The sequence below is a fragment of the Orcinus orca genome, chromosome 19 (genome assembly GCF_937001465.1).
Source record: "Orcinus orca chromosome 19, mOrcOrc1.1, whole genome shotgun sequence".
In the NCBI taxonomy this organism is placed as follows: domain Eukaryota; kingdom Metazoa; phylum Chordata; class Mammalia; order Artiodactyla; family Delphinidae; genus Orcinus; species Orcinus orca.
Window position 1 is genome coordinate 17667019 of NC_064577.1, and position 14715 is coordinate 17681733.

General features: G+C 48.3%; 1 protein-coding gene across 2 annotated transcripts in view; it reads right to left on the minus strand.

The window, feature by feature from the left end:
* Positions 1-3674: 3674 nt before the first annotated feature.
* PMP22 (peripheral myelin protein 22) overlaps positions 3675-14715 on the minus strand; it is a 28759-nt gene continuing 17718 nt past the window's right edge. For both annotated transcript variants that reach the window (XM_004266822.4, XM_049701759.1), the window contains 2 exons: positions 12920-13060; positions 3675-4979 (listed from right to left, as the gene is read on the minus strand). In XM_004266822.4, coding sequence (XP_004266870.1) covers positions 4816-4979; positions 12920-13060 — 305 coding nt within the window. In that variant the 3' untranslated portion in view covers positions 3675-4815. The remainder of the gene's footprint in view (positions 4980-12919; positions 13061-14715) is intronic.

Genomic DNA, 14715 nt, shown 5'->3' on the forward strand with positions numbered 1-14715 from the left:
ACTTACTGAAATAAATTATTGTTAAATAATTATAAGCACTAGCGTTCCTATTAAATTCAGAAAAAAACTGGAATGATGTCTACTCTCACAGCTATTATTTGGCATGTTCTAGAAGTTTTAGAAAATTAATAAAATTTTAAGAATTAAGAACTGTAAGTACAGAAAAGGAAGAAAAGGCACATTATCTCCCTTTTTTTCTGTTCTTGCTATGCTGTGATTATCTATGTGAAAAGCCAAGATAATTAACTAGAGAAATATTGAAAATAATGAGGCAATTCAGTAAAAGAAACGAGTATAAAACTTGAGAAAAATCAATGTTTCCAACATGCCCACAATAACTAGCAATAAAACACCATAGAATAAAAGAAATTCACAAAAGCCATAAAGCATGTAAATGCCTAGAAACAGAGTTAACGTAAAAGTATAGGACCTACATAATGAAAACAAAAAATGTTACTAAAGTGTAAACAAAGAGTGGAATCATTAGAGTTTATCCAGACTGTGTGCCTGCCCAGGACGTTATCAATGTTCCCCCCAATTGACACTTATACATTTAAATGAACTCTTTCAAAATAAATACTGAATTTTTGTTTTCAAAATAAAAGGGTCTTCTTGTAGAATAGCTCATAGCAGCTTATAGAATAGATAACTTCTTCTGGCCAAGAACTACTAGAAAATCTGGATTCTAGTTTTTCATCTGTTTGACAGCATCAAGAGATACCAAGACCTCCAGGACTCAGGCAGCAGATGTGAGAAGAAAACCCCAATATCCTTTCCTAAATTTCTGTTTAAAAAATTTGCCAATTAATAAGCAACAGACCAAGAGATTGAAAAGCTGTCCTGAAGGCAGTTGCAAAGGGCAGGAAGGCTAAGAGCGTTCTTAGCACCTCGAAAAGTTGGGGAGACAAAACTGAAGTTCAGAGTCGCTAAGACAAAAAGGGTTCAAGGTCCTGGAGAGAAGATAATTGCAAAGAAGCCAGCCTGACACCTCCCTGCATTTGCCATTTCATAAGCGGTACCCCCCTGAATGCAAAACACAAAGCAGCTGCTAGGAGGGCAGTTTCGAACCAAAACTCCATTGCTACAAATTCCTAAGATTGCAGTATTTCTCAGAAGAGCTCAAGGACGGAAAATAAATGTCATCAAAACAACCCTCTGGGAAAACCCAAGATTCTGTGAGTGAAGAGCTATGTTAACCGTTCATCTCTAATATCCTGTTTTGCTTTATATCGCTCAGAAGGAATAAGAATCTCATCCCTTTAAAATATACATCTGAAAGCACAAAAAATAAAAGGTGACTACTTTCCAAACAGAAAGAACAGACCTAATGAGAAAATTAGCAAGGGCTAGAGCAAACAGCTGTCCCTTTTCTTTTCTTTTTTAGGAGCTTTATTGAGATATAATTCTCCTACTATCCAATTGACCCATTTGAAATATACAGTTCATTGGTTTTTAGTATATTCGCCTCTGTGAAAAGAGGTACAGCCATCATCACAATGTTAGAGCATTTCATCACTCAGAAGGAAACATCCTACTTGTTAGGTATTGCAGCCCCACATCCTCATCCGCCCTTTCCCAGCTCTAAACAAATCTGTCCCTATCCATTTCCCAGTTCTGGATTTTCATAGAAATTCAATCGTGTAATATGCAGTCTTTTATGACCAGATTCCTTCACTTAGCATAAGATTTCCCAGGTTCATCCATGTTGTCGCACGTAGCAGTACCTCATTACTTTTTACGGAGAAAGCATGTGGATAGACTACATTTTGTTAACTCATTCATCAGCTGATGAACTTTGGGTCTGTTTCCATCTTTTGACTGTTATAATTAATGCTGCCATAAACATCCACGTACAAGTTCCTGCTCAGACACATTTGTTCATGTCTCTTGCATAAATACCTAGAAGAGGAATTGCTGGGTCATAGGGTCATAGGGTTGCTATGCTTAACCCTTTGAGGAACGGACAGTATTCTCCAAAGCTGCTGAACCATTTCCATTCCCACCAGCGGTGTATCTGGGCTCCAATCTCTCCACCTCCTCATTAACCTGTGTTATTATCAGACTTTTTGATTTGAGCTTACCTAGTGGGTATGAACTAGTATCTCACTGTGGTTTGTGTTTGCATTTCCCTGATGACCAAAGATGTTGAACATTTTTTCCAGTTGCTTACTGGCCATTTGCATATATACCTTGGACAAAAATCTATTCATGGGCTTCCCTGGTGGCGCAGTGGTTGAGAGTCCGCCTGCCGATGCAGGGGACACGGGTTCGTGCCCCGGTGCGGGAAGATCCCACATGCCGCGGAGCGGCTGGGCCCATGAGCCATGGCCGCTGAGCCTGCGCGTCCGGAGCCTGTGCTCCGCAGCGGGAGAGGCCACAACAGTAAGAGGCCCGCGTACCGCAAAAAAAAAAAAAAAATCTATTCACGTCCTTTGCCCACATCTTAATTGGATTATTTGTCTGTTTAATATTGAGTGTTAGAGTTCTTTATGTATATTCTGAATACAAGTCCTTTTCCAGATACATGATCTGCAAGTATTTTCACACTTAGAATAAACTACGGCAGACGGGTTCCCAGATCAGAAAGACTGGCCCGTGGACGGGAGATCCACCACAACCACTTGCAAAGGAACTGGTAGCAAGTACCTGTTTCTACTCAAGATTTTTTAGTTTAACATGCCTCTGTTTGGGGCAGCCCCCGTGAGTTATGTGTAGAAAAAGAGCACAGAGTTGGTCCAATTTTTCTGGAGGCAAAGTTGGCCATACCTATTATACTTCTTAAAAATATGCATGCCCTTTGTCTTGGTAATATCCTTACCAGGAATTTAGCACTTGGATGTACTCTTAAAATGCACCAATATTCATGTGTAAGCATGTTCACTGAAGCATTTTGGGTAATAATAAAAACCAGGACACAATCAAAGTGTTTATCATTGAGGGACTGGTAAATAAATGTGCAGCTACACAGTGAAATACTATGCAGATTTGGAAAGACTGAAACAGAGCTCACTAAAAATAGAATAAGGTATATGTTCCTATAGAAAGATCTCCAATTTATATCCTTAGGTGAGAAGAACAGCATGGTGCAGAATAACGTGAGTATTTTTCTCCATTTTGCGTAAATTTTACAAATACTTGAATGGATGTATCTGTGTGGGCACTGCATTTTTTCCTGGCAGAAATCATAAACTATGTCTTCTGGTTACCTTTGGCGAGAGACTATGGAAAAGAGGGGGAAAAGAGGCTTTCGCATGTCATGATCCTGGATGTATATTACTTTTTTTAATGCCAAAAGTGTTACCTAAATGGTGAGATTTGGGCCATTTCTGTTCTTCTTTGTTCTTAATTATTAATTTTTATTTTTAGTTAAATGCTATAAAAGAAACCTTATGACATAAACATGTGTAGTTTCAAAGTTCAAGCACGTAAAGTGAAATTCCCAGTTTTTTCAATCACCTTGTGGCCATCTGTGCCACTTTACCCAATCTATCCGAGTCAAAAGAGAGAAAGCGGGTCTCTGCTGGAAACCTTGGAAGGGAGAAGCCCTTCCATCACGGATGTCCAAAGACGCCAGAGCAACCCAGGTCATCTGCCCAACAGCGGCTCCGTGACCCTCTTCCCTCTGCTCCGACACGCACCTCGCACCCTCACCCACAAAAACCCACGAGAGCTCAGTGAGTTACTCTGATGTTTATTTGAATGCATCTTAGTCCACACAGTTGGTATAAAATCAGAAAAAGCGAAGCAAAAAATATATAAAAAAAAAAAAAAAGGTCTGGAGTCTTAGCATCAGAAGGGCACCGTATATACATCTACAGTTGGTGGCCAGTACGAGTCATTGCCAGACAGTCCTTGGAGTCAGAGGACAGTCTAGACCGTGCTGCATCCCAGGAACCACTGTCCCAGGGGGTCTAGAAGCTTGTCCTGATGCTCCGACCATAAGGAAAACGTGGGAGTGATAAAGGCGGTGGTTTGTTATTCATTATAGTAATAACAGCAGCCTAGCTAGGTACAAATGTGGTTATAAACCATTTATCTTACACAGAATTATTCAGGTCTCTGTTCGACTTCATGCTGTAAAATTGTTAACTGAATTTCCAGTGAGGCGTTTAGACGATTAGTGATCACAAGGAATGGTAAATACATAGCACCACTTCGTAGGTTTGTTGTCACCAATTTCTCACCTAGATGCGTGACCGGGACACCCCCCTTCAAGGGCAAGTATTCCAAAGCCACAAGCCGTGATTCTCCGAGGGCTCCAGTTTGGGGGTTCTGTCCGAGTGCAGGTAAGGCTGCACACAGAGGCGTGGGCAGTGCATGTCTGTGTGTGACACACTGGGTCACCCACAGTAAAAGGGCTTTGGGCCATTTGGGGTTTCTACCCACACTTTGGTTTTCTAAATGAGGTGGAGTGGGAGGGAGGCATCTTCTTTCAGACGAAAGGGAAGGGGCAAGATGGACTTATTTTATTTCTGGGCAAAACAAACAAAAACAAACAAACAAAAAAACTGAGCTTGATTATACGGTTAGGATGTCAAGTTCCTTAGCTACTTTAAGGTTCAACCCAAGGCTGATGGTCAACACATAAAGCAAACAATACTATGTACATATATGTAAAAAGTGTTATAAATAGGTTTTATAAACCGTCGATATTATATACATCTTCAATCAACACTAACCACCCCCCGCACCTGCTCTCTGTTTGGTTTGGTTTGAGTTTGGGTTTTTTGGCTAGCTCCTTTTTTTTCCTGGCTTCTGGTTTACTTCCTCCCTCCCTGCGTGCGCTCAGACCCTCGGACGTCCTGTCCCGGTGCCTCATTCACGTTTCCGCAAGATCACATAGATGACGCCGCTGAGGAGGGCCAGTGGGAAGGCCACCCAAGCCAGGATGTAGGCAAAGCCGTAGGAGTTCTCCGAGTTGAGATGCCATTCCGGGTGCCTGACCGTGTAGATGGATGCCGCGCTCATCACACACAGACCTGGGAAGGAGAGGGACCAGCTGGGGGCAGGAGGGGTCATGGAGCGGGGACCCTGCACCACCCCCAAACCAGACTCCATGGGACCCGGAGCACCTGCCCCACCCACCCTGCTCTCCTCCCAGACTCGACCCCACCTCACACACACACACACACACACACACACACACACACACACACACACACACACACCAGGGCACCCTTCTCTCCTTCTTAGGGAGAAGGATACGGGCTGCAGGAAGAGAGGGCACATCGATCTCAGGCAGGAATCTGCCACCAGATCCAGAACTGACAGGAGGGGCTCAAAGGCACCGGAATCCAGGAAACGATCTGCTCTCTGCGTCCAATCTATGTGACCCAGACCATGGCTTCCAAGGTCTCCCCTCCTCTTTCCTCCTCATTTCCTTTAACCGTCACCCATTGCCAGTTGACACGAGGGGCCCAGCGAGAATTCGGGTGGCAAGAGAAGCCCACCTATGTCTTTGCAAGGATGGCTGGGTGTGGGAGCCCCTGGAAGCCGGTAAACCACTCCACAGATGGGTGGCGGCATTCTCTGAAATCAGGGAAAGGGACACCTCACCGTTATCTGAGCGGCACTCACGCCGAGCACAGGGGCGGAACTCCATGCTGACCTCCTTAGCAGGATCGCTACATCAGAGACCAAGCAAGCAACGCCCACGGGCACCACTAGGCAGACAGAAGAACACGGGGAGAGGAAAGGGGGGAAGGACGCTGCAGAGAGAGGAGGTGGTCACGGGCAAGCTGCGTGGTGCCTGGTCCCTTTCAACTGTTCTTGGTCCCCCAAGGTTGGTCTAAAGCCCAAACAAAGGTGAAAGGGTATCAGATCTGCAGGCAGGTCAGGCAACCCCTTCCTTGTCTACCACACAGCCTTGGTGGAGGGACAAGAAAATCCTCCACCTGAGACCCCACAAAGCAGGCAAGTTCAAGCGTGACGGTCCATGCCCACGGTGACGGTCAGCATCCCTGCAGGGAGGAGTCCAGTGACGTGAGCACCCCAGCCCAGAGCGGCACAAAGCCTGCTCTGTCCGCTCCTGAACACAGGGGCTTTGACAGGCTCTGACTGACTCTATTATAAGTCCAGAACGCATGTGGGATGCCTGTGGGTCCAGAGCCCCCCAAGGCCCGGACCACCTACATCTAACCTCACTGCTATTTGGGTTATTTAACTGGACACTGCGACTCTGTTTGAACAAAGTGCAGAAGTGGGACTGTGTAACATTCACTGCCCCGATAAGATTGTCCTTCTGCAAGTCAGAGAGAGAAAACACCCACTCCATTGGCCCCCGTCGAGAGAGCCACACAACAGTCTTGGGACCACAGGGGCATCAGCTCCAGGACCTGCCACCTACAGATAGCCCGGGAGACGGGAAGACATCTGTTTCCGCGGGGAAGTCATAGCTGGCCAACGGTCACAGGAGGGAAACTGCGGTTTCAATCTGCTGGACCTCAAGGTCTATAGCTCACCTCTCCAAAGTGCTAATTCTTGCCTGTCTCTTAGGCTATATCTGACCTACCTAATGATGGCAGAGCCTCAAAGGCGAGGCAAGAGCAAGGGAGAGAGTGAGATGTAAGCAGAGCATCTGAAGGGCAAGACAGTGCCCATCATCTTTCAAATGGGGCGTGTGTCTAGCCAGCAGCAGCATGAGAAATGTAGTGATAGCTGCGTGGACCAGCTGTGTCCAGATTTCCCCAGCAAAGAGAAAATAGCAAAGAAAAAACACTTTGTCTATGACCTGGGGGGAGCGAGAGAGACAGGACACACAAGTGCAGTGACTAACTCAGTGGCTTAATTATATGGCATTCGCCCTGGGAGTATCTCAGAAGTAGAGGGATTTATGCTTCGCTTCAAGAATCCAGACGCTTGTACACTTGCAAAGTCAACAAGAGGATAAGAGGATACACACTTTATAATTACTGTTGTCGGGAGACGGATGCTTTAGGGAATGTATCATTACAAGGCTGTCTGTATGCAAAGCAACAGACGTGCCCCGGAATACAGAGCAGGTAGTGAGTCCCGAAAAGTCAAACACTTCTCCCAGTAAAGGGACTGTGATTCGCGTTCTTGGCCACCCGTAGGTGGAGGTGCGTTTTTGAAGGTCTCCGTGGAGAAGGTAAGTGAGGCCACCGACTACACGCAGGTGTGCTGCCCTCCCCAGAGATGAGCAGGGAGGGGCCTGCGTCTGGGAGCAAAGGTCAGCTGTACGTGGAAAGGCACTGACCCTGTCCAGACAACACAGAAATGCTGGCCGCTCAAGACTTCCCAAGAGTTCCCCCCCTGCCTCAGCATGGCTGGGTCTGCATCACTAGACATGCTCCCCGAAGACCAGGCCTCGAGCCCCCTTTAATGGTGACAGCAGCCACAGGTGAACAATCAGAGCCCGGCATCTTTAGAAGGGAGTCCCCAAGAGACCAAAGGCAGAGGAAGGAAGGGAGGGGGTTCTCTAGGCTTCCTCATCTCCATTCTGTTCGGTTCAGTCAACATGGAATAAGCACCTGGCATGTGCGGGTACCATTCTGGACGCTGAGTGCACTGAGATCCACAAGACGTGGTCCCCACCTTCAAGGTGAGTGTCATCTGGAAACAGACACGGCAGTAGAGACTTCCAAGAGAGTAGGATGTGATTCCAAGGAAAGGAGAGAGAAACACACCGGATGCCCTGAGAGCACAGATCGATCAGGGGCCTGGGGAATCCTGAAAGGGGACACGGGGCTTGACCGGGGTCTAAAGGATGTGGAAGAGGTGGCCAGGTGCTGAAAGGTGTGAAGGAAATCCCAGATAGAAGGGAGACCACGAGCGCGGCAAGGAGGACGGAGGGCCCCGTGGACACCACCAGCGGGTCCCACTCAGAGTCTCTGTGATGGAGGCTGGAAGAGAGGGCCACCAGGGCACTTGACGAGGTTGTGGAGGGAAGCACAGCTTTTGTGGAGGAGAAACAGGATCAGAGGCGTGTCCAGAAAGACCGCCCCAGATTTAGAGGTGGGGCCAAGATCGGGGACAGGAAGGTGCGTGAGTTGGCTTTTGCCCAGCAATGGTGTTTGCAAGTAAAAGAAAAGAAATGAGCACAATATCTAGGTGTGATGCCACACGATGGAGGAGCCGGTGGTGGACTGGGGTGGGGGTGGGCGGCTCTGGCGTGACTGCCTGGTGGGTTAACTTAGGGAACTTGGGGAAATGGTCTTGCAAGCTGAGGAAGTACAGTTTCAAGGGGAGAGATGGCAACAGTATCGAAAGCAGGGGAGGGAGTCAGCAAATGGCCGTCCGTGTACATCCGTGACCTCTGCCGAAGCAGCTCAGAGCCTGGAGCGAAGCCAGGAGCCTGGGTGGGGCTGGCTAGGGAGTGAGCACTGGGGGAGACCACCGAGATGGGCAGTGGGAGCGCCTCCCTGGAGCTCGTTCCGTGAGCGAGGCCCCTGTCTCTCCCCACCTCACCCTTCAGGCCACAAGGTAGAGAAGGAAGATGCTGGAAGGTCCATTACCCGGAGAGCACTGGGCTCTCTGTCCCACCCACACCGAGCCTCCTCTGTGCCGCCAGCCCCCTTTCCATTCTCAGCCTCCGTGTGATTCCTGCAGCCTTGCAAATCGCCCACAGCATTACTAGATGCCCATCTGGGCCCAGCCAGGGCAACATCTGGGATGATTCGCCCAGAACTGGTGTTTCTTAACGTGGTCTCCGACTTAAGGTGTCTTGGAACCACTCAGAACAGGAAGAGCACTGGGCTTTTATTCCTCCCCCAGATTTTCATTCTAAATGCTCTCTACCCACCTCAATGTGTATGAAAGAAAAGGAACAAAACAAACAGAAAAAGTAAAAGTCACTTTAAAAGGAGTTTCCTACCATCCTTGCTGTTCCTCGTAATCGCAATAAACACAATCACAGAAACTACACAGGTGGCCTGAGTTTAATTCTGCCAAGGGAACACATTACCCAGTCACCCAACAAGTGGGACATTCAGGGCGTTCTAGGAGGTGTGCGTGGAGCTCGCCGCTGGGTGTGACTCGTGAAATAAATCAAAACATAGTCTGTATCTCCGTGATGCTTTCCCATCCTGTGCCACTCAACCCAACAGAGCCGGGGCCAGGGTAAGCACTGTCTGGGAACAGATGGCTGCAGGTCCTGAAAATAAGAATGACTCCAAAATCCAGATACAGGATCAGGACGGTCCTTCTCTAAGAAGAGGGTTTAGAAGACTTGATGGCTCGTGGATAGGATGAGCTCTGTAAATCATCCTAGAAGAACTTACAGTGGGATTAGGGCAGGTTAATGGCTGCAACAGTGGTGCCCAACTCTGGATGGACATCAGAGTCACCAGGGAGCAGCCCTGCCCAAGAACTCTTTTTTTTTTTTTTCTTTTGCGGTACGCGGGCCTCTCACTGTTGTGGCCTCTCCCGTGGCGGAGCACAGGCTCCGGACGTGCAGGCTCAGCGGCCATGGCTCACGGGCCCAGCCGCTCCGCAGCATGTGGGATCTTCCTGGACCGGGGCACGAACCCGTATCCCCTGCATCGGCAGGTGGACTCTCAACCACTGCGCCACCAGGGAAGCCCCCAAGAACTCTTAAATGAGACTCTCTGGGGATGAAGCCTGAGCACCAGCGTTTTTTAAAAGCACCCCCTTTCTCACAAAAGGTGATTATGGTCTGCAGCTGAGATTGAGGAGCACCCAACTAGATGACGGAGCCTCTTAAAACGTCTTCAAGAAGCAGCCAACCTGGGCTTCCCTTGTGGCGCAGTGGTTGAATGTCCACCTGCTGATGCAGGGGACGCGGGTTCGTGCCCCGGTCCGGGAAGATCCCACATGCCGCAGAGCGGCTGGGCCCGTAAGCCACAACTACTGAGCCTGCACGTCCGGAGCCTGTGCTCCGCAACGGGAGAGGCCGCAGCAGTGAGAGGCCCGCGTACTGCAAAAAAAAAAAAAAAAAAAAAGAAGCAGCCAACCTAAGAAGTATGTAATCAAGGAAAGACAGTTCTTAAAGGTGAGACTCGCAGCTTATATAAGTGGAGAAGAGATGATGCAGTGAGACAGGCAGCCCCACAAGCACAGGCAAGTCAGTCATCTAGAGCCAGGCAGAGACGGCTCCCAAGTCTGCAATCAGCCAAAGAGCCCCACACGCCTTTCACCTGCCCTTCCTGCATGCTCACGCGTGTGTTTAAAAAGTCCACAGCTGGGCCCTCCAGAAGGAAGCTACGCAGAGACGATCCGGCCCTGACAGCCCCTGGGACACTCAGCATAGTTTGGAGGCTTCCACACAACAGGCTTCAGTGCTTCAAGAAGCATCTGCCCTGCGTGGATCGCAGCTACGGTGGCCACAACCCACTTGTAGATTGCACATCCCATGATGGAAGGGCTCCTCCCTTCCTTCCTTCCTTCCTTCCTTCTTTCCTCCCTCCCTCCCTCCCTCCTTTCTACTCTCCTTTTTGTTTTCTGATTGTTTTTGCTTTTCTGATTTGTTCCTTGATATTAAGGGGTAATTTCTCACCCCCAACAGCCCTTCCCTAACTGTCTCTCTAGTTACTGAATCCTTCATAGGCCGTGAGATAGGAAACACACATGAGCAGGGTTGTCAGACACTGAAGTCTGGAAATCTCTAAGGGAAGTCCCCACTCTCTTAAATCCCAAGTTTAGTAGGAAGACCCTACAGCAAGTTCAAACACAACATTCTAGAGAGCTGAGGTTTCTAGAAGACTAGCTTTCTCAGGTCCTTTTGACCGGACGGAACAAGCACAGAACATTCTTAGGACGTACAAAGTACAACCGCTACTCTGGATCAACACTTCAACCTCCAGACAACTTCCTATTCACAGATGGACCGCTAAACTGACAAACCGATAACCGAAAACTAGGTCTCGGGAGAGATAAGAAGCTAGATTTGAAGGGGATAACGCAAGAACAAACCATGTGCTTCTATATCCGGAGGTTTTCATGGCAGAGTTCTAGAAGGCTTGGACTGAGTTTGGAGAAGAATCCAAACAGTGAAACGAGGAGGAATGAGTAAACAAACTTTGGAAGATTAGCAAAATCTCAGTACCTAAGAGCGTTTGGGTTGAACGAAGTACTTATCTCTGGACTTTGGTTTTTGACCGAAAATGACCTTGCTAAAAAGACAACGTTAGAGAATTTTAAGCTAAAATATCTCAGTTGGAAAAATGAAGATGAGGCACTCCCTGCCCTGAGATGTCCCTTCAAAAGTAAGTTCGCTCTGTCCAGTGTTTCCAGTCTGACTAGTCCTGGTGGTGTAGACTCATTCCTCACAGATGTTTGGGAACTTGAGAATCATAAATGGGGTAGATTTGAACTCATCTTCCACGGTCAGTCAGGTTCAATGAAAGATCATATCAGAAGCAGTTTCTGCCTTGGATGTTGCATTCCTTAAAAACTCGGGTGGATTCTGAATCTCTAAATGTATTCAGTCCACGTGGGATGGGAAGAAATGGGGGCACCCGGTGTCCTTGCATGAGCTACGTGTTCATTTAGCCCTCCCAGTCTCAGTTTCTTTATCAGTAAAATAACAAGTGCATATAGATCAAATATAAGTATTTTATATCACTTTTTCTTGAGGATATAATCATTGATACCATGGACAGGATCACCATTGATATCAAACTGCAAACAGGGAGCCTAAAAGGAAATCCCAGAATATAGTCTAGTTTTCTGTGCTACTTCTGGAAATGGGGTGAATAATGATCACTGCTCCTGATGTACCCAGAGATGATATCTCACTGAAGAATTGGTAATTTAGCAAAGCTGGCAACACTCCCAGAAGCTTGGCTGATATAATAAAACCTTGATAAAATCAAGTAGCAAAGCACTGTTTGGTTTTGAAATTCCAAATGGTGCACATTGACATGTTGTATTTAGGAATTTGATGAGAAATGGTTCTCTAGTTTACTTACTTTTTCCAGTAAAGCATAAGTCTCTGGCTTCTAGAAAAGGGTCATCGACATTCAAAATCAGGTTGTGTCTTGCCATACAAACCTATGTAAGCCATGAGCTCTGCCTGCCCATCCATCCACCTGTCTATCCATCCATCCATCCAGGACTTGTGCGCTGTTTTCAACCCTCCAATGACTGCTCATGAGTCATGGTGGTGCTTCAGCAACTAAACAAGAGATGCTACACCCCTGCCCACTCAGGGGCCAGAACTGAGAACATTTCACAGTCCCCAGACGTACTCTGGCACATACAGATTTTAAGAGTTATTAGCCTGGAGTGTAGAATCCACCACACCTGCTTCCTATGTCTCTCCAGTGCTCTGCTGACTCAGTCCACTGGCCATCAACGGACAGAAGGATAAAAGGAAACAAAGTGAGACAACGGCCAGAATCCAGAGACAAGAGCTGGAAGGCGTCACATCTAGGACTCTGCACACGGTGCGTGTCGATAACCTGGAACCGATGGTGTGTTACACATGCCGAAAGGAAGACACCAGTAAGTCGGAGGCTGGTGGACTCCAGGGGCCAGAGTAAAGGAGAGTAAGAATTTTTCAGGTGACTCCATCACTGCTTAGAGGTAGGCGACAGGTACCTGAGAGCAACCTCGGCAGCAGATCGGGGCCATTTCCGTGCTGAAGCAGGGATGGTCCCGGGGCATAACGTGAGCTACAGAAATCCACCCTCAAGACTGGCCTGTGCTCTACCGACATCCTCAGCATTTACCTCTGATGATATGTCCAAACTGTAGCTCCGCCACAGGTTAGGGACCCTCCTTCCAGAACCCCTAGCCCTGTTTCCTATGCACCCCGTTCCATGGAGAAGTGGAGAGTTCCCAGATTCACACACACACACACACACACCTGTGCTGTATGAAATCCATCCACGGGGAGGACTCCTGCACGCCAGTCATTCTGAGCCACGCCCTTCTGACGGATCGTGCTGCAGTCTGGGGGTGCCCAGCCCCCTCATGGACTCAGTCATCTCCGACTTACCAGCAAGGATCTGGAAGACTCCGGTGATGTAAAACCGGCCCCCCTTGGTGAGGGTGAAGAGCTGGCAGAAGAACAGGAACAGGGACAGAACGCTGAAGATGATGGACAGGATCATGGTGGCCTGGACAGACTGCAGCCATTCTGAGGGAGAGACACTGGGTTAGGAAAAGCCCGGGCGTGGGGCGCGGGGAGGCGGGGCTCTGCCGCGGGGGGCGGGGCCCGGAGCACCAGGACAGCTGAAAGCCACTCCCCACCCACCCCCACCCACCCGCCCCGGGCAGCAGCCGCATCCCTCCTGTGAACAGAAGTCGGACTATCCACCTTCCCACTCTTAAAAGTCATTCTTTATTTCCTGCTTTCTTTTGGAGGGAAAAAAAAAGGTATTAAAACGTGTTTAATTGTAGACGTTTTAAGAAAAGGCTCTAAGACACTACCTAGTCCCACCGCAAGGAGTTAAACTCCAGTTAAAATACATTGAATTCCCTTCCAGTCTTCTAGCCAAATGTGTTACTTACACAGATGTGCGTGTGTTCAAGGGGCTCTGAGCCCCGCCCTCTGCCTCCTCCCTCCCTGCCCTCGGGGGTTCGAAGGGCTTCTTGGAGTCCCTGGATTCTGAGAATAGTTCCAAACCACTGTTCAAAATATTAGCATCCCCCAAGGAGACAGAGAGACCGTGGGGATGGCTGGGAAGACGCAAATGCTATTGGAGCCAAGACTAATTCTGTAGAAAGTCGCAAGAAAATGCTGATGGGAAGAGCATGCTTTATTTAGCTATGAATGCCTCTGCTCTCCCTCAGTCACGCTGATCTCAGAGCAGTGGGTGCTCAGTCCGACCATCAGATAGCACCACGGATGACCCTTCCTCATCTTTGCTGAACCCCCAGCCTTAGATCAAATCTCCAGGCACCCAACTGAAATTCAGGCAAGGAAGGGAACTCTGTAGTTCACCATCTACTGCAAATGAAGGTCATTTCAGGAAGGAACAGACAAGAGGCAACAACCTGGGCTTAACACCAGAGAGGGGAACTTGCAGTGTGCCCCCAGGAGACCTCCAGGGGCCCTGCCAACCTGTCGCCTGCATCCTTCCTTCCAAGCACCTGAGAATCACTGGGGTGGGCACTGCTCTCAACAAGAAAGGTCAATTAGAGAAGACCCAGGTTTGATCCTCTCCACTCAGTAATGGATTAATGGGCCTTGGCTTAGAAAAACACACACCAGTGCTCAACACAGTAGAAAAAGCTGTGAAATCGCGATGGTTTATCATCAATAACTCGCGAAGATGTTCCCTTTTTTTTTTTTTTCTTTTTGGCCACACCACGCAGCATGCGGGATCTTAGCTCCCCATTCAGGGATCGAACCCAGGCCCCCGCAGTGGAAGCACAGAGTCTTAACCACTGGGCTGCCAGGGACGTCCAATAACTCACAGAGGTGAACCTGGTTTGAGCTGCGAGTGGCTCAAGGCAGAATTTTAAGGGTACTGGTTGGGGTAACTGTGACTCGAGTCTCACAGACACAGACATTTTTCCAGACTGAGACTGGAAGCATTTTAGAGTTGGAAGAAGCCTGAGGGATCAACTAACCCACCCCTTTGTACTGACCGAGATTTCCAGAGATGTCTGGATGAGCCCCACTGGCACAGCCAAAGCTGGGAGGCCCTTGATTCTAGTCTAGTGTTCTTTCCACCGTGATGGACTATACACTTCGTTTATCTTTGCAATTTCTTTGTCAATTAAGGTTCGAAAAGGATGTCTAATGCGTTGTGAGCCATCCCAGCTTCATTTTTGTATCTCTAATTG